At 38.7% G+C, this 21,406-nt stretch overlaps 1 protein-coding gene across 2 annotated transcripts in view; it reads right to left on the bottom strand.

Moving 5' to 3' along the window:
- Positions 1–21,406, bottom strand: part of Cdc27 (cell division cycle protein 27) — a gene marked incomplete at its 3' end in the record, with an annotated part of 49,592 nt that overhangs the window by 19,336 nt on the left and 8,850 nt on the right. For both annotated transcript variants that reach the window (XM_070082518.1, XM_070082519.1), the window contains 4 exon segments: positions 2,124–2,235; positions 3,041–3,221; positions 13,546–13,762; positions 13,895–14,056. In XM_070082518.1, coding sequence (XP_069938619.1) covers positions 2,124–2,235; positions 3,041–3,221; positions 13,546–13,762; positions 13,895–14,056 — 672 coding nt within the window.

Here is a 21,406-nt window from a genome sequence, read left to right on the forward strand (position 1 = left end):
GGAGGAAATCAGGTCTGAACCAAGGAAGGAAAGGACAAATCCAATTTCTTGGATCAAGAGCTCCTCACCAACTAGTAGTAGTTAGTGATGAGACTAATTATTAGTAATAAAAGTGCAGGAGGGGAATGTACTCCTGACAGTTAAAGCAGAAATATACTTCCTAAAAAGGTAAACCATAGAATGGAAAAGGAAACAAAGTCTGTTGAGTGTGAAATCAGGAAAGACTCTTGTTAACGATTTCATACTTAACAGACTTCGTTTCCTTTTCCATTCTATGGTTTACCTTTTTAGGATTTAAAAAAAAAAAAAAATTAAGAGTGAAGTGGTGATGGCAAGTACACCCACATACACATGCGTTTGTGTAATGCATAACCTTTAATTATTTTAGTAAGGACATGGTATGATGAAATGCAACTTTTTTGCTGAAGAACAATAGTGTGAAATGATATACATGAAATCATTAAATAACAGCTTAATTTAACCCTTAAACTGTCCAAACGTAGATTTACGTTCGCTTGCGTAGCACTCAGAACGTAGATCTACTTTTTTTTTTACACAAGAAAGCATGTAAAATTGAACGTAGATCTACGTTTGGAGCATTATGTGAGCAAACGTAGATCTATGTTTGGACAGTTTAAGGGTTAATAAACCAATTTTGCCTGTTTTCATTGAAAATCTAAATGACCTGGAATAGTACTTTGCTGACAAGCATAAAATTATTTAATGAATACTATCTTCATCACTCCATGTGTATAGTGGAGCCTCTGCTTTCGTATGCCCTAGTTTGTATGTAAAACTAGTTATTCGCTATAAAATGCATTTGTTGTTAATATTTTTGGGTGTCTGGAATGGATTAATTGGCTTTACATTATTTCTTATGGGAAATATTAACAAAAAATACATTTTATAGAGAATAACATGAGTTTTACATACAAACTAGTACATACGAAAACTGAAGTTCCACTGTACCTCACTGTTTAAAATTTTAAGCGTTTTTAACCCTTTCAGGGCCCAGAGGCCAAATTTCAAAGTGCGCACCAGGGTCCAAGAATTTAAAAAAAAAAAAAAAAATTGTTATTTTTTCTTATGAAATGCTAGAGAATCTTCTTCTGAAGGTAAAACAAAAAGTACAAAATTTGATGGATAATTGACAAAATTATGCTCTCGCGAATTTTGAAGTGTCAGCGATATTTACGAATCAGCGATTTTGCCGACTTTGATTCCGATTTTAGGCCAATTACATTATTCCAGGTGACCAAATTCTTAGCTATTTCACTAGTATTACTTCTATTCTATCGACTGAGCACAAGAAATCGCCAAGTCAACTGTTTCAACTACAAAATAGTGATCGGAAATTGGTAATTTGGCCAATTTAACACAAAGTTCAAAATATTCCAATTTCAAAATAGGGTCCAGAATAAACAATGTAGGTATTCCTGGCACTAAACTAACATTTCCTCTGTTCATCAGTTACATTTTCAGGCTTTACAAATGAATTCCATTTTGATTTTTTATTCACAATGAATTTTTATTCAAACCAAAAAATAGAAGATTTACTGTAATGCAATATTGTAATAATTGTATAAATATCATCACCACATTTATGAATGCATATTAGACCCACCAGCTGGCGTGTATTAGACATGTGAGGTCGTTTGTTTCCTCTTGAACATCGGCAAAAATTTAACATTTCTGCTACTTTGAGCCCAGTTTCAAGCCATTTCCAGTGCTAAAACTAATCAAAATCATCTCTATTTCTGTAATATGTCTTCCATTCTATCAAATGAGACCAAGAAATCGCAAATACAACTATAAAAAACATACAAAAAAATGCTGCAAAGTCGCTGTTTTAATCGAAAATCGTGGTCTCAGTTTTTTTTATCTTATTATACACTGTGTGCTGCAGGATTTGTTTTATGTGGTGCACACATACCACATAGTTGTATTCTCATATCTAGGCCCAAATTTGCCACTCACAGCTTATCAGAGTGAGCTGAGCTCATGGCGTATATCTACGGTTTGGACCCTGAACGTAAAGCCGTAGATCTATGGCACAGACCCTGAAAGGGTTAACTTAAAAGTATTAAAAAAAAAAAGTTGTAATTCTTTTTTGTTTAAACTACCTGTGCCAGTGCAGAGAGCTGAACTTCTTTTTGTAAGTGCCAGAGAGCTGTGCTGTAGTACTCCATTAAGTGGAGACGATGTGGTTCTTTTTCTCTCACGTCACTGAAAAACCTGGAATGAAAAAGTTTTCTTAGCCATGACTATCTTCACATTTATAATGATCTGTTCTTGCTATATGCCCTAACCTACATTCAATCACTTCTGTTTTTCCTTTTCTATAATATATGTATCTCCCACTAATGTTGGAAAAAAAAAAAAAAAAAACTTGCATTGACGTAATTCAGGTGACCCTCCAAACTACAACATCCTTACCCCTCCTTAGAAGTGAAGGCATTATATTCCTCACCTCAAGGCCTAGTCTATTTAACTAGCATCTCTTAATCCTATCATAAATGTTACCTTGCTTACATTCCAACATGTCCAATCATAAAAACTACTCATCTCCATTCGCTCCGATGCAATGTGTTCGCACAAACCTGTTGGATGCTAAAGTTCCTAGTACTCATAACCTTTACATCCTCCCTCATACCCTTGCTGGCACAACACCTACACCTCCTTCCTTCACCCCTAGATTTATACACACTCATCCTATGCTGCTCCATCCTTTCTAAATGAACAAACTACCTCAACAATCTCTCCTCACCCCACATGGCCTTCTAATTCTCTAGAGTTCAATTTCCTGAAAAAAAAAAAAAAATTATGAATCAGATTAATATTTAACCCATCAATTACATACCAAGACAACAACTTCTCTTGGAGAAATTGTTATTAATTGCAAAGATATAAAAAATTACTGAAAGTAATGTATAAAAAGATTCGCCAAACTAATTCATATAGAGTGCTATTATTTTCATATATATTTTACTATCAAATTAGATCTATACTATAATTTCAATATTTATTACTTCAAACTCACTTGACAGCTTGCTGATAATCATTCATCTCAAAATATGCTTTGCCAATGTGCGCTAAGACCCATCCCGTACGATAGTGCTGTGTGGGAAGAGCAGTCAGCAGCTCTATTGCTCTTCCACAGTTGTACTGGGCCAGCTGCTGATATGCCGCTCCCATATCTCGTAGTAGTGACATCAATCCCTCTATGCCCAAGAAAATAGGAGCATTATATAAGATACAAAATTTATAAAAGGAAATGAAATGCTTTAGCTCTCCAGGTACAGAGAAATTTTTTAAAACCTTCTTGCACACCTTATATACAAATAACAGTAGCCCGAGTAACAAACCCATCTATCAAATATTTAATGTACAGTGTAAACAGCAACAAACCCAGTAAAATCTCTCCACCCATATTTCATGAAATACCTCAAACTAAAACACAATGAATATGACAGAAAAGTTCTAAATAATTATGTAACCTTATATTTAGCAAAAATACAATTTTTATAAAAATATGTTTGGATAGATAATCACCAGGCTGTACCGACAGTTTTTGATGCTCTGCAATCTGACAAAAAAAAAAAAAAATTTACAGGCAGACCTCACATTCCACAAGAGTTAGAGTACTGAAATTGACACTATACAATTTCATGCTATGTAAAAAAACAAAGTGGGAAAAAATTAGGATGTTTATGATAAAAGAGCCAAAAATTTTTTAAAATGCTTCATCAAAAATAATGACGTTTTGGACAAGACACATTGTAGATGTCATTGCTCATTGATCAACAAATTTATGCACCCAAATCCTAAATAAAAATTAAACTTATTCATCAAAGCCAGGCAGATACAAATATTCATTTCCTTGTAAAGCTTACAATGTGTGGTTTACACATTATAAAATTTAAGTTACAAAGATGGATACCATCATGCCTAGGCACTTTGGGCAGACTAATACTAATTCTTAAGTTATTTTGATATAGATGCTTGTTTTTGATGCAGTATACCATCCACACCCAAGAAAACGGAGATGCATAATAAGCCTCTAGTCTAGTGACTAATATAAATTTAATACACAATCTTATCAGTAGAAAATATGCTTTAAAAGTAACATGAAAGTTTTACCCTAATTAAATTCTTGGTTTCTGTTGCTTGTTGATGCAAAATTTTGTATATGATTATGACGTATACTGCACAGTAGATGGCTGTGGCTTGTTTATTTGTTTTACAAACTGACACCACTCATATTCTTCTCTAAAGGATAATGAAAAAAAATGTGTTTACAATAATGCAAAGGAAGCATTTTACCTGTTTTATATTCTGTCTCCTCTTATTTATTAATAGAGAGGAATTAGGAGATAATTATGAGACTACTAAGCAGAATAAGGTAGTAGGTTGGTAGACAGCAACCACCCAGGGAAGTACTACCGTCCTGCCAGATGACTGTGAAACAGAAACTTGTAACTGTTTTGCATGATGGTAGGATTGCTGGTTTCTTTTTCTGTCTCATAAACACGCTAGATAACAGGGATATCTTGCTACTCCTACTTACACTTTGGTCACACTTCACAGACACGCACATGCATATATATATACATACATCTAGGTTTTTCCCCTTTTTCTAAATAGCTCTTGTTCTTCTTTATTTCCTCTATTGTCCATGGGGAAGTGGAAAAAAATCTTTCCTCCGTAAGCCATGCGTGTCGTATGAGGCGACTAAAATGCCGGGAGCAATGGGCTAGTAACTCCTTCTCCTGTAGACCTTTACTAAAAAAGAGAAGAAGAAAAACTTTATAAAACTGGGATGCTTGAATGTGCGTGGATGTAGTGCAGATGACAAGAAACAGATGATTGCTCATGTTATGAATGAAAAGAAGTTGGATGTCCTGGCCCTAAGCGAAACAAAGCTGAAGGGGGTAGGGGAGTTTCGGTGGGGGGAAATAAATGGGATTAAATCTGGAGTATCTGAGAGAGTTAGAGCAAAGGAAGGGGTAGCAGTAATGTTGAATGATCAGTTATGGAAGGAGAAAAGAGAATATGAATGTGTAAATGCAAGAATTATGTGGATTAAAGTAAAGGTTGCATGCGAGAAGTGGGTCATGATAAGCGTGTATGCACCTGGAGAAGAGAGGAATGCAGAGGAGAGAGATTTTGGGAGATGTTAAGTGAATGTATAGGAGCCTTTGAACCAAGTGAGAGAGTAATTGTGGTAGGGGACCTGAATGCTAAAGTAGGAGAAACTTTTAGAGAGGGTGTGGTAGGTAAGCTAGGGGTGCCAGGTGTAAATGATAATGGGAGCCCTTTGATTGAACTTTGTATAGAAAGGGGTTTAGTTATAGGTAATACATATTTTAAGAAAAAGAGGATAAATAAGTATACAAGATATGATGTAGGGCGAAATGACAGTTTGTTGGATTATGTATTGGTAGATAAAAGACTGTTGAGTAGACTTCAGGATGTACATGTTTATTGAGGGGCCACAGACATATCAGATCACTTTCTAGTTGTAGCTACACTGAGAGTGAAAGGTAGATGGGATACAAGGAGAATAGAAGCATCAGGGAAGAGAGAGGTGAAGGTTTATAAACTAAAAGAGGAGGCAGTTAGGGAAAGATATAAACAGCTATTGGAGGATAGATGGGCTAATGAGAGCATAGGCAATGGGGTCGAAGAGGTATGGGGAAGGTTTAAAAATGTAGTGTTAGAGTGTTCAGCAGAAGTTTGTGGTTACAGGAAAATGGGTGCAGGAGGGAAAAGGAGCGACTGGTGGAATGATGATGTAAAGAGAGTAGTAAGGGAGAAAAAGTTAGCATATGAGAAGTTTTTACAAAGTAGAAGTGATGCAAGGAGGGAAGAGTATATGGAGAAAGAGAGAGAGGTTAAGAGAGTGGTCAAGCAATGTAAAAAGAGAGCAAATGAGAGAGTGGGTGAGATGTTATCAACAAATTTTGTTGAAAATAAGAAAAAGTTTTGGAGTGAGATTAACAAGTTAAGGAAGCCTAGAGAACAAATGGATTTGTCAGTTAAAAATAGGAGAGGAGAGTTATTAAATGGAGAGTTAGAGGTATTGGGAAGATGGAGGGGAGGGAATATTTTGAGGAACTGTTAAATGTTGATGAAGATAGGGAAGCTGTGATTTCGTGTATAGGGCAAGGAGGAATAACATCTTGTAGGAGTGAGGAAGAGCCAGTTGTGAGTGTGGGGGAAGTTCGTGAGGCAGTAGGTAAAATGAAAGGGGGTAAGGCAGCCGGGATTGATGGGATAAAGATAGAAATGTTAAAAGCAGGTGGGGATATAGTTTTGGAGTGGTTGGTGCAATTATTTAATAAATGTATGGAAGAGGGTAAGGTACCTAGGGATTGGCAGAGAGCATGCATAGTTCCTTTGTATAAAGGCAAAGGGGACAAAAGAGAGTGCAAAAATTATAGGGGGATAAGTCTGTTGAGTATACCTGGTAAAGTGTATGGTAGAGTTATTATTGAAAGAATTAAAAGTAAGACTGAGAATAGGATAGCAGATGAACAAGGAGGCTTTAGGAAAGGTAGGGGGTGTGTGGACCAGGTGTTTACAGTGAAACATATAAGTGAACAGTATTTAGATAAGGCTAAAGAGGTCTTTGTGGCATTTATGGATTTGGAAAAGGCCTATGACAGGGTGGATAGGGGGGCAATGTGGCAGATGTTGCAGGTGTATGGTGTAGGAGGTAGGTTACTGAAAGCAGTGAAGAGTTTTTACGAGGATAGTGAGGCTCAAGTTAGAGTACATAGGAAAGAGGGAAATTATTTCCCAGTAAAAGTAGGCCTTAGACAAGGATGTGTGATGTCACTGTGGTTGTTTAATATATTTATAGATGGGGTTGTAAGAGAAGTAAATGCGAGGGTCTTGACAAGAGGTGTGGAGTTAAAAGATAAAGAATCACACATAAAGTGGGAGTTGTCACAGTTGCTCTTTGCTGATGACACTGTGCTCTTGGGAGATTCTGAAGAGAAGTTGCAGAGATTGGTGGATGAATTTGGTAGGGTGTGCAAAACAAGAAAATTAAAAGTGAATACAGGAAAGAGTAAGGTTATGAGGATAACAAAAATATTAGGTGATGAAAGATTGGATATCAGATTGGAGGGAGAGAGTATGGAGGAGGTGAATGTATTCAGATATTTGGGAGTGGACGTGTCAGCGGATGGGTCTATGAAGGATGAGGTGAATCATAGAATTGATGAGGGGAAAAGGGTGAGTGGTGCACTCAGGAGTCTGTGGAGACAAAGAACTTTGTCCTTGGAGGCAAAGAGGGGAATGTATGAAAGTATAGTTTTACCAATGCTCTTATATGGGTGTGAAGCATGGGTGATGAATGTTGCAGCGAGGAGAAGGCTGGAGGCAGTGGAGATGTCATGTCTGAGGGCAATGTGTGGTGTGAATATAATGCAGAGAATTCGTAGTTTGGAAGTTAGGAGGAGGTGCGGGATTACCAAAACTGTTGTCCAGAGGGCTGAGGAAGGGTTGTTGAGGTGGTTCGGACATGTAGAGAGAATGGAGCGAAACAGAGTGACTTCAAGAGTGTATCAGTCTGTAGTGGAAGGAAGGCGGGGTAGGGGTCGGCCTAGGAAAGGTTGGAGGGAGGGGGTAAAGGAGGTTTTGTGTGCGAGGGGCTTGGACTTCCAGCAGGCATGCGTGAGCGTGTTTGATAGGAGTGAATGGAGACAAATGGTTTTTAATACTTGACGTGCTGTTGGAGTGTGAGCAAAGTAACGTTTATGAAGGGGTTCAGGGAAGCCGGCAGGCCGGACTTGAGTCCAGGAGATGGGAAGTACAGTGCCTGCACTCTGAAGGAGGGATGTTAATGTTGCAGTTTAAAAACTGTAGTGTAAAGCACCCTTCTGGCAAGACAGTGATGGAGTGAATGATGGTGAAAGTTTTTCTTTTTCGGGCCACCCTGCCTTGGTGGGAATCGGCCAGTGTGATAAAAAAAAAATACTAAACAGAAGACAGCTACGAACCGTCTCATGTTGTTTATCAACCGATGCTGCTCATACACGTCAGCCACTTCGCACCGAGGCAGGGTGACCCCCCCCCCAAAAAAAAAACTTTCATCGTTATTCAACACTTTCACCATCACTCATACATAAATCACTGTCTTTGCAGAGGCACTCAGATATGACAATTTAGACGTCCCTCCAAACTGCCAATATCCTAAACCCCTCCTGTAAAGTGCAGGCATTGAACTTCCCATTTCCAGGACTAAGTTCGGCTAACCGGTTTCCCTGAATCCCTTCACAAAATATTACCCTGCTCATACTCCAACACCTCATTATGTCCCAAAAACCATTTGTCTCTATTCTTTTTTTTTTTTTTTTCAACAAGTCGGCAGTCTCCCACCGAGGCAGGGTGACCCAAAAAAGAAAGAAAATCCCCAAAAAAGAAAATACTTTCATCATCATTCAACACTTTCACCATACTCACACATTATCACTGCTTTTGCAGAGGTGCTCAGAATACAACAGTTTAGAAGCATATACAGTGGACCCCCGGTTAACGATTTTAATCCGTGCAAGAGGGGTAATCGTTATGCGAAATAATCGTTATGTGAATGAATTTTCCCCATAAGAAATAATAGAAATAAAATTAATCCGTGCAAGACACCCAAAAGTATGAAAAAAAAATTTTTTTACCACATGAAATGTTAATTTTAATACACACAAACTGAAAAAGGCATGCACACTTACATGACACTTACTTTTATTGAAGATCTGGTGATGATTGATGGGATGGGAGGAGGGGAGAGCATTATCTTCTTACTGTTTAGAAGGGGAATCCCCTTCCATTAGGACTTGAGGTAGCAAGTCCTTTTCCGGGGTTACTTCCCTTCTTCTTTTAATGCCACTAGGACCAGCTTGAGAGTCACTGGACCTCTGTCGCACAACAAATCTGTCCATAGAGCTCTGTACCTCCCGTTCCTTTACGATTTGTCTAAAATGGGCCACAACATTGTCATTGAAATAGTCACCAGCACGGCTTGCAACAGCTGTGTCAGGGTGATTTTCATCCATAAAGGTTTGCAGTTCAACCCACTGTGCACACATTTCCTTAATTTTTGAAGTAGGCACAATGGGTTCCACAACTGGCATAGGCTTCTCAGGGTTAGCCCCAAACCCTTCAAAATCTTTCTTAATTTCCATACTAATTCTCACCCTTTTTACCACAGGGTTGGCACTAGAAGCTTTCTTGGGGCCCATGGTCACTTATTTTCCAGAAACAGCACCGAAAACACTGTAATAATACGAAATATTCCGATTGTATGCTTGGATGTTATTGCGGAGGCTGGCTGGTAAACAATGCCACCGGCGGAACATGTGAGCGTGGCTCAGGCCGCACATTGGAAGCGTCTCGGACGAAAATCGGTAAGCGGGTTTTTAAGCGGTATGCGAGGCAAAATCTTTGCAATTAAAGTAAGCGGTATGCGAAATAATCGCTATGTGATGCCATCGTTATGCGGGGGTCCACTGTACGTATAAAGATACACAACATATCCCTCCAAACTGCCAATACGTATCCCAAACCCCTCCTTTAAAGTGCAGGCATTGTACTTCCCATTTCCAGGACTCAAGTCCGACTATATGAAAATAACCGGTTTCCCTGAATCCCTTCACTAAATATTACCCTGCTCACACTCCAACAGATCGTCAGGTCCCAAGTATCATTCGTCTCCATTCACTCCTATCTAACACGCTCATGCACGCTTCCTTGAAGTCCAAGCCACTCGCCCACAAAACCTCCTTTACCCCCTCTTTCCAACCCTATCGAGGACGACCCCTACCCCTCCTTCCTTCACCTATAGATTTATATGCTTTCCATGCTTTGATCCATTCTCTCTAAATGACCAAACCACCTCAACAACCCCTCTTCTGCCCTCTGACTAATACTTTTATTAACCCCACACCTTCTCCTAATTTCCACACTCCGAATTTTCTGCATAATATTTACACCACACATTGCCCTTAGACAGGACATCTCCACTGCCTCCAACCGTCTCTTCGCTGCTGCATTTACCACCCAAGCTTCACATCCATATAAGAGTGTTGGTACTACTATACTTTCATACATTCCCTTCTTTGCCTCCATAGATAACGTTTTTTGACTCCACATATACCTCAACGCACCACTCGCCTTTTTTCCCCTCATCAATTCTATGATTAACCTCATCCTTCATAAATCCATCCGCTGACACGTCAAATCCCAAGTATCTGAAAACATTCACTTCTTCCATACTCCTCCCCAATTTGATATCCAATTTTTCTTTATCTAAATCATTTGATACCCTCATCACCTTACTCTTTTCTATGTTCACTTTCAACTTTCTACCTTTACACACATTCTAAAACTCATCCACTAACCTTTGCAATTTTTCTTTAGAATCTCCCATAAGCTCAGTATCATCAGCAAAAAGTAACTGTCAATTCCCATTTTGAATTTGATTCCCCATAATTTAATCCCACCCCTCTCCCGAACACCCTAGCATTTACTTCTTTTACAACCCCATCTATAAATATATTAAACAACCATGGTGACATGACATATCCCTGTCTAAGACCTACTTTTACCAGGAAGTAATCTCCCTCTCTTCTACACACCCTAACCTGAGCCTCACTATCCCCATAAAAGCTCTTTACAGCATTTAGTAACTTACCACCTATCCCATATACTTGCAACATCTGCCACATTGCTCCTCTATCCACTCTTATCATATGCCTTTTCTAAATCCATAAATGCAATAAAAACTTCCCTACCTTTATCTAAATACTGTTCACATATATGCTTAAATGTAAACACTTGATCTACACATCCCCTACCCACTCTGAAGCCTCCCTGCTCATCCGCAATCCTACATTCTGTCTTACCTCTAATTCTTTCAATTATAACCCTACCATATACTTTTCCTGGTATACTCAGCAAACTTATTCCTCTATAATTTTTACAATCTGTTTTGTCCCCTTTCCCTTTATATGAAGTGACTATACATGCTCTCCGTCAATCCCTAGGTACCTTCCCCTCTTTCATACATTTATTAAACAAAAGTACCAACCACTCCAACACTATATCCCCCCCTGCTTTTAACATTTCTGTCATGATCCCATCAGTTCCAGCTGCTTTACCCCCTTTCATTCTATGGAATGCCTCACGTACCTCCACCACACTTACATTATGCTCTTCTTCACTCCTAAAAGGTGGTATACCTCCCTGGCCAGTGCATGAAATTACCGCCTCCTTTTCTTCCTCAACATTTAAAAGTTCCTCAAAATATTCTCGCCATCTACCTAATACCTCCCTCTCCCCATCTACTAACTCCCCTACTCTTTTTAACTGACAAATCCATACTTTCCCTAGGCTTTCTTAACTTGTTTAACTCACTCCAAAAATTTTTCTTATTTTCATTAAAATTTCTTGACAGTGCCTCTCCCACTCTATCATCTGCTCTCCTTTTGCACTCTCTCACCACTCTCTTCACCTTTCTTTTACTCTCCATATACTCTGCTCTTCTTATAACACTTCTGCTTTGTAAAAACCTCTCATAAGCTACCTTTTTCTCTTTTATCACACCCTTTACTTCATCATTCCACCCATCACTCCTTTTCCCTCCTGCCCCCACCCTCCTATAACCACAAACTTCTGCCCCACATTCTAATACTGCATTTTTAAAACTATTCCAACCCTCTTCAACCCCCCCACTACTCATCTTTGCACTAGCCCACCTTTCTGCCAATAGTCGCTTATATCTCGCCCGAACTTCCTCCTCCCTTAGTTTATACACTTTCACCTCCCTCTTACTTGTTGTTGCCACCTTCCTCTTTTCCAATCTACCTCTTACTCTAACTGTAGCTACAACTAAATAATGATCCAATATATCAGTTGCCCCTCTATAAACATGTACATCCTGGAGCCTACCCATCAACCTTTTATCCACCAATACATAATCTAATAAACTACTTTCATTACGTGCTACATCATACCTTGTATATTTATTTATCCTCTTTCATAAAATATGTATTACTTATTACCAAATTTCTTTCTACACATAGCTCAATTAAAGGCTCCCCATTTACATTTACCCCTGGCACCCCAAATTTACCTACTACTCCCTCCATAACATTTTTACCCACTTTAGCATTGAAATCCCCAACCACCATTACTCTCACACTTGATTCAAAACTCCCCACGCATTCACTCAACATTTCCCAGAATCTCTCTCTCTCCTCTACACTTCTCTCTTCTCCAGGTGCATACACACTTACTATAACCCACTTTTCACATCCAATCTTTATTTTACTCCACATAATCCTTGAATTTAAACATTTGTAATCCCTCTTTTCCTGCCATAACTTATCCCTCAGCATTATTGCTACTCCTTCTTTAGCTCTAACTCTATTTGAAACCCCTGACCTAATCCCATTTATTCCTCTCCATTGAAACTCTCCCACCCCCTTCAGCTTTGTTTCACTTAAAGCCAGGACATCCAGTTTCTTCTCATTCATAACATCCACAATCATCTCTTTCTTATCATTTGCACAACATCCATGCACATTCAGACTTCCCACTTTGACAATTTTCTTCTTTTTATTCTGGTAGTCCAAGCCCCTTGTCCACAAAACCTCCCTCTCACCTTTTCGGGGACAACCCCTATCCCGCCTTCCTTCCCCAATAGATTTATATGTTCTCCAAGTCATTCTACTTTGTTCCATTCTCTCTACATAACCAAACCACCTCAACAGCCCCTCTTCAGCCCTCTGACTAATACTTTTAGTAACTCCACATCTCCTGATTTCCACACTACAAATTCTCTGCATTATATATATACAACATTGTCCCTAGATTCGACATCACCACTGCCTCCAGCCGCCTCCTCGCTTCAGCATTTACAACCCATGCTTCACACCCATATGAGTGTTGGTACATTCCCTTCTTTGCCTCCATGGGTAACATTCTTTGTCTCCACAGATACCTCAATGCACCACTCATCTTTTTTCCTTCATCAATTCTATGTTTTACCTCATCCTTCATAAACCCATCTGCTGACAAGTCTATTCCCAAAAATCTGAAAATATTCACTTCTTCCATACTACCTCCCTCCAATGTAATATCCAATTTTTCTTTATCTAAATCATTTGATATCCTCATCACCTTACTCTTATCTATATTCACATTCAACTTTCTGCCTTTACACACCCTCCTATAAATACATCTTTGAACATTAAAGTTTTCAGGCCTGAACCATTTTTCTTTATTTTTATGTGTACAAATGTAAAACTACATACATTTTCTTAATGTCAATATGAAGAGCATCCTATTAAAAACATGTTATGTAACTGAGCACCATGAGAGGTCTGCCGGTATTTAAAAACTCACCAGTAGATACAAGGATGTAACAGGTACCAATCCCTTCCAGGCCCAGTTTAAGCATTAACAATTCCTCTAAGATGTAAACATCCAAAACATTACTAGATATGTAAAAATTTTGACCAAGGTTATTCCAATATTCACCTGCTGACTGTTTCTGGATAGAGAAGGCTTGTTGTGCAAGATTCTGGGGAGTGGCTGGCTTCTCTGGGAATGACTTGTCTGAAGGTGATATAATGTCCTGATTTTCACTTTTGTTCTTTTCATTCAGTTCAGAAAGACTTGACTGACTCTTCGAGGATCTGGTTTTTGTTTTACGAGCTGGGGACTTTGGTGCTACAAAACGACTCTTGTTGTTCTCCTACATGCACAAAAAGTAAGTTAATGTAAATGGAATAAGATAAGAAATGGATGTGGAGAGAAAAGATAGAAGACCTTTCAGTACACATATTAAACAGTATAAATCAGTGCAACACCAGTTACAAATTCTCACCTTGACAGAATTACTGTTACAAAACAGGCGTGACGATCTGCGAACATTAGGATTTGGTTGACCCGTTGGAGGACTTTGAAAATTGCTATTGTTCCCTGTTGGCGCAAATACAGCTGGCTTATTAAGAACAAGAGGAGAATCTTTTGTGTTTCGACATAATATCTGCAACAAGAAATTTATTCCATACATAAATATTAAAACAAAAGAGAATTATATACCTGAAAATCACAATGGTATATAATACCAGCAAACAGATATGCGATATGTGGATGTGTGACATGTGGAACTTTGACTGTTGCTTGTGCTACTAGGTCAGATGCCATGCTCCTCCTTTAAGTGAATGTGACCTGACCTAACTAGGTTAGGGCACTGGCTTAAGCCAATGCCTCGTACTAGACGTTTGTCTAGTACGAGAAAGTGGTCATGTCCAGAACTTCTCTGCTTTCACTGGTCCCTGAACTGTAAGCAACCTGTGCCAGTTTATTGTTTATGCTCACTTATATTTGTCAGTCTAATTTTTCAAGGATTTACAGCCTTCTGTTTGACAATCAACATATTAAGTGAAGTGCACTCATCAATGACTTCTAAAGCAAGTGGTGGTGCTAGGAGGAAATGCATGATTCTCAGTGTCAGCAACTTGAACTAATAAAGAAGGCCAAGTCTGGTATCTCAGTGATAGAACAGTATGTTCAGAAATGGACTACCTATAGAAGCAAAGACAAATTCACAGGCCATGCTCTTAAGTTTAGTGTAGACACTAGTGGAGCTTTACAGCTTCCCCGACTCAGAATAAAAGTTATGCCGAGTCACCAAAAATAATAAAAGCAGATTACATCTCTCTCCACCACACAAATATAAGTAAAATTACTATTAATTATGTACAGTATTATAAAATTACTATACAGTACAATATCAGTATTCTTAATTCATGTCTGATCATCTCCTGCATCAGTGGATCAAGTCTGCTAATTCAGATGACAACTAAATGATCATGAAAAATTTATTTCATACTTTCAGAAGTTTCAGACAACCGACAATATCGTTCCTCCCTCCCTCCTATCAGTCCATTCACGAAAGGGTGTGCTGTACAGTATATTGAAAATCAACGGAATTCAACATGCATTTTACTGGAAGTGAATGGAGATTAGTGCCTACATGCCTCAGGTGTTTAATGCATCTGAGACTTGGTAATTTGTATACATCCCTGCCATCTGTCATACTGGACTCCATGCTTCCCCACTTACCCAAACTACAGAACTGTGTTTAACTACTGAATACAAGTCACAAATTTGAAGAAACGGATGGGTAGATAGCATTTATTCATCACAAAACCTTTCATAAAGGTGTAATTCCGAGAGGTAATCTGGAAATAGTAAAACACAAAAGGAATAAAAGAGACATGCAATGTCTCTTTTATTCCATGCTTCAGTAGACCGTCATTTAACACGGTAGTTACGTTCCCGAAAATGGCATGTTAGGTAAAACCGTGTTATATGAACTGAAGAACTTACGGGAAAAATAGGGTTACATTCCTGGGAGCCCCAAAAATGCCAAACAACTTTTTTTAGGCCTCCACATCCTACAAAAATAAAAGTGAACATGGAATTGTAGTTCACTGTTGTGATGTATTATTGCTTTTACTGGTTAAGACTACAAATGTAACAGAAATAATAGTATTTGCCTTAAATTGTGGGTGCTGGTGTTTGTGGATGATTGTGAAGAGTGGAGAGTTATGCTGTAGTCCTACTGGGCCGAGGTGGATAGTAGAGGTTCTGGTACGGGAGTGTAACTTGAAGTCATTCAGTCAAGTCATTCAGTCATGTCAATCAAGTCATTCAGTCATGTCAGTAAGTCATTCAGTCAGTAAGTTAGTCACACAAACTCATGTTTACCTCTTTTTGTGTGTACACAAAGTGTAACACTTCATTACCATTATCTCGTCTAATATCTTTGTTTCCTTCATTAATTCTAAGACTTAAATGCGTATACCTTTTCTTGCCACTTTCAGCAACACTGGTATGCCTACTGGGTGTCATGATTGCTTGGAAGATACAAGATATAGCAATTAAAAGATCAAAACAATTCACAAACATGGCTTCTGGATAACAAGGCGGCCACTTGAGGAAAAGGGATTTTTTTTTTTCCTTCCACAAACTGAACCATGTTAAATTAATTTTACATGTTACATAAAATTGTGCCACAATTCTTCAACCGTGCTATACCCGAATCGTGCCAAATAAACTCGTGCTAAATGACGGTCTACTGTACATATGTTTGTAGATGATGCAAAGATACTATGCAAAATAAGAGAGAAAAAAAAAAAGCTGCATCACTGCAGGAATATCTCAATACATTGAGTAAGGTAATAGTTGAATTTTAATCTGGTTAAGTTCCATGTAACAGAGATGGAGGAAAGCAAAAAACAGGTCATGGAGAAAAGAAGCCAGTAAAAAAATTAAAACCATCAGGCAGGAACCTAGAAATCATTAATGACAGATTAATTAGAGGATTATATTAACCCTTTCACTGTCATAGCTCTGGAAATTAAGTGCCAATAAAGTCAGAATTAAAAAAAAAAATTATGGTTGTAAAAAAAAAAAAAATTATGGTTGTAATAAAAAAAATTCAGCCATCCTGGTTGTCTTCAAGAAGGCACTGGACAGGCACCTAAAGTCAGTATCTAACCAGCTGGGCTGTGATTCATACATCAATTTGCATGCTGCCAGCAGTAACAGCCTGGATGATCAGGCCCTGATCCACCGCGAGGCCTGGTCACAGACCAGGTCACGGGGGCATTGACTCCTGAAACCTTCTCCAGGTATACTCCAGTATTTACCAAGATACGAAGGTGTGAAGTTGAAAGTCACTGACCCAATGATGCCAACATTGGTGATCACTATGCATGTTGTATTTAATATTTTACAATTTTTCTGGGGTTTTCTAGTACTTTTTTATATTTTCTATTAACTGTAGTGGCCCATGTGACTCAAATCATGCATAATGTATGTATGATTACCTATCATGTACAACGATGTCCACACTAACAGTGCAAAAAATATTTATGCACAATAACTAACATTAAAACACAAACACACACACACACACACACACACACTAACACACACACTAACACACACACTAACACACACACTAACACTAACACACACACTAACACACACACACACACACACACACACACACACACTAACACACACACATAAGAATGGAGGAACACTGCAGAAGGCCTACTGGCCCATGCGAGGCAGGTCCTTATCAAAACGACTACTACCTAAAGCTTCCCTAGAAATAACTCCCGTACCCAATGACACCAATCAATCCCAGCCCCTCCGACTCATATATTTGTCCAGTCTCTTCTTAAAGCTACCCAAGGTCCTAGCCTCTATCACCCCACTGGGAAGACTGTTCCACGCATCTACAACTCTGTTAGAAAACCAGTACTTACCTATGTCCTTTCTAAATCTAAATTAATCCAACTTAAATCCATTATTCCTGGTTCTTACCTGGTTTGACACACTCAGTACTTTATTAATATCTCCCTTGTTTATGCCCGTCATCCACTTATACACTTCAATGATATCTCCCCTCATTCTACGCCTCTCCAGAGAGTGGAGATTTAAGGCTTTGAGTCTATCTTCATACGGGAGGTTCCTTACACAGTAAATCATTTTAGTCATTCTTCTCTGTATGTTCTCTAATGAGTCTATATCCATCCTGTAGTAAGGGGACCAAAAATGAGCAGCATAATCTAAATGAGGCCTCACTAGTGATGTATAGAGCTGTAAAATAACTTTTGGACTTCTGTTACTTATACTTCTTGAGATAAATCCAAGTAATCTGTTGGCCTTGTTGCACACACTAAGGCACTGCTGTCTTGGCTTTCGATTTCTGCTTACCATGACTCCCAAGTCTTTTTCACATTCTGTATGATCAAGCTCTACTACACCTAGATTATAGCTTCGAGGGTTATTTTCATTACCAAGGGCAAGTACCTTACACTTATCCACATTGAACTTCATCTGCCATTTTCAGACCAAGACATTAATTTGTCCAAATCGTCCTGGAGTTCATTGATAACCTCCTCAGAGTGAATTATACGGCCTATCTTTGTATCTGAGCACCTCTGCAAAAGCAGTGATAATGTGTGAGTGTGGTGAAAGTGTTGAATGATGATGAAAGTATTTTCTTTTTTGGGGATTTTCTTTCTTTTTTGGGTCACCCTGCCTCGGTGGGAGACGGCCGACTTGTTGAAAAAAAAAAAAATCTTTGTATCATCAGCAAATTTACTCATGTCACTCGTAATCCCTTCATCAAGGTCATTAATGTAAATTATGAACAAGAGAGGGCCTAAAACTGATCCTTGTGGAATGCCACTAGTGACTAATCCCCATTCAGATTTCACTCCATTAATGGTAACTCTCTGCTTTCTATTGGTAAGCCATGCCTCAATCCATGCTAGAACTTTACCTCCTATACCATGAGCTGCCACTTTTCTTAAATTAAGAGTCTCTTGTGAGGTACTCTATCGAAGGCTTTACTAAAATCCAAATAAACAATATCATATTCCTTATCACTGTCAACTGCCTCAAATGTTCTATTGAAGAACGTCAGTAAGTTTGTCAGGCAGGAACGACCTCTCGTAAATCCATGCTGAGATTCATTTATCAAGTTATGCTCTTCAAGGTGACTTCTGATAATTTTTTTTTAATATTATCACACTGGCCGATTCCCACCAAGGCAGGGTGGCCCGAAAAAGAAAAACTTTCACCATTATTCACTCCATCACTGTCTTGCCAGAAGGGTGCTTTACACTACAGTTTTTAAACTGCAACATTAACACCCCTCCTTCAGAGTGCAGGCACTGTACTTCCCATCTCCAGGACTCAAGTCCGGCCTGCCGGTTTCCCTGAACCCCTTCATAAATGTTACTTTGCTCACACTCCAACAGCACGTCAAGTATTAAAAACCATTTGTCTCCATTCACTCCTATCAAACACGCTCACGCATGCCTGCTGGAAGTCCAAGCCCCTTGCACACAAAACCTCCTTTACCCCCCCTCTCCAACCTTTCCTAGGCCGACCCCTACCCCGCCTTCCTTCCACTACAGACTGATACACTCTTGAAGTCATTCTGTTTCGCTCCATTCTCTCTACATGTCCGAACCACCTCAACAACCCTTCCTCAGCCCTCTGGACAACAGTTTTGGTAATCCCGCACCTCCTCCTAACTTCCAAACTACGAATTCTCTGCATTATATTCACACCACACATTGCCCTCAGACATGACATCTCCACTGCCTCCAGCCTTCTCCTCGCTGCAACATTCATCACCCATGCTTCACACCCATATAAGAGCGTTGGTAAAACTATACTCTCATACATTCCCCTCTTTGCCTCCAAGGACAAAGTTCTTTGTCTCCACAGACTCCTAAGTGCACCACTCACTCTTTTCCCCTCATCAATTCTATGATTCACCTCATCTTTCATAGACCCATCCGCTGACACGTCCACTCCCAAATATCTGAATACAGTAGGGCCCCACTTATACGGCGGGTTAGGTTCCAGGCTACCGCCGTAAAGCGGAAATCGCCGTAAAGTGGAACACCCTTTTTTTCCACTTATAAATGCATACAAACACTAGATAACAAGTTTACACTAACATATATTAAGTTAGCAATAGAACCAGGCATCAAAAAACAATAAAAAGGTACAATACACACATAGTGCACTCATTACTTACCTTAAAATATTTATAGTCTTAATCTAGGGTGAGACAAGTAGTATTTATTGTAAGAAATCAAGTGTGGTATGTATTGTAATAGCCTCACCAGGCCACCCCACCCACACATACTATTCTATGATATTTAAGCATCCCAGAGCGATAAAATGTATATACAGTTCACTCATTACTTACCTTAAAATATTTGTAGTCTTAATGTAGGGTCAGGAGTAAGTAAATGAGATAAAACGAATAAATGAGAGAAAGAATGAGTACATGAGAGGGGGCAGGCGCAGTTATGTAAACAAACCAGGGGAAGGTAAGTTTTGTAAACAAACGAAATGTACACATCTGGTTTGTGTACAAGTTACATTGTGTACAGGTTGTCTCTACATTGATACGGTAGAATTAATAAAGAAGAACACTCCCATTCTCATGTAACATCATTTTGAGAAGAAATGAAGCTCTGAGTGAAGGCAATGGAAATAAGTCACACTGACTTTTTTGGGTTATCCTAGGTTCTCTACACGTATGTTGTTATGTATGATAATCTATGTAACTGTATTTGTGTATACCTGAATAAACTTACTTACATACATACGAAAGGAATAATTTTCTACAGTTACCCCCAGTAACACATTTACTCTTATGTTAGATTAGAGAAAATGTTATTCTTGCCGTCACTTGTACAAGTTATGTGGCTCCCACATCTTATATTTATGTTTATTTATTCTATTGTGGGGTGTATTTATCATCTTTTTATGTTATGTATCGTGTTTATTATATAATTTTGAAAAAAATATCATGGATGGATTAATGAAAATGTGTATATTACCGTAATATACGACATTTAATGAGACTCGGTATTGTTATTATCACCACTTGTGCAAGTCGTCTGCTACGACATCTCACATTTGTTTATTTATTCTACTGTGGGGTGTATTTATCTTATTTATATGTTATGCATCGTGTTTATTATATAATTTTGAAAAAAATATCATGGATGGATTAATGAAAATGTGTATATTACCGTAATATACGACATTTAATGAGACTCAGTATTGTTATTATCACCACTTGTGCAAGTCGTCTGCTCACATCTCACATTTGTTTATTTATTCCCCATCATCAATTCTATGATTCACCTCATCTTTTCATAGACCCTTATCCGCTGACACGTCCAGTCTCCGTATAGTGAGTTTTGGTCATAATTTGAAATATCTGAAGCGGGGCCCTCCTGTACATTCACCTCCTCCATACTCTCTCCCTCCAATCTGATATTCAATCTTTCATCACCTAATCTTTTTGTTATCCTCATAACCTTACTCTTTCCTGTATTCACCTTTAATTTTCTTCTTTTGCACACCCTACCAAATTCATCCACCAATCTCTGCAACTTCTCTTCAGAATCTCCCAAGAGCACAGTGTCATCAGCAAAGAGCAGCTGTGACAACTCCCACTTTGTGTGTGATTCTTTATCTTTTAACTCCACACCTCTTGCCAAGACCCTCGCATTTACTTCTCTTACAACCCCATCTATAAATATATTAAACAACCACGGTGACATCACACATCCTTGTCTAAGGCCTACTTTTACTGGGAAAAAATTTCCCTCTTTCCTACATACTCTAACTTGAGCCTCACTATCCTCGTAAAAACTCTTCACTGTTTTCAGTAACCTACCTCCTACACCATACACTTGCAACATCTGCCACACTGCCCCCCTATCCACCCTGTCATATGCCTTTTCCAAATCCATAAATGCCACAAAGACCT

Source organism: Cherax quadricarinatus, chromosome 7, assembly GCF_038502225.1.
Source record: "Cherax quadricarinatus isolate ZL_2023a chromosome 7, ASM3850222v1, whole genome shotgun sequence".
Classification (NCBI taxonomy): domain Eukaryota; kingdom Metazoa; phylum Arthropoda; class Malacostraca; order Decapoda; family Parastacidae; genus Cherax; species Cherax quadricarinatus.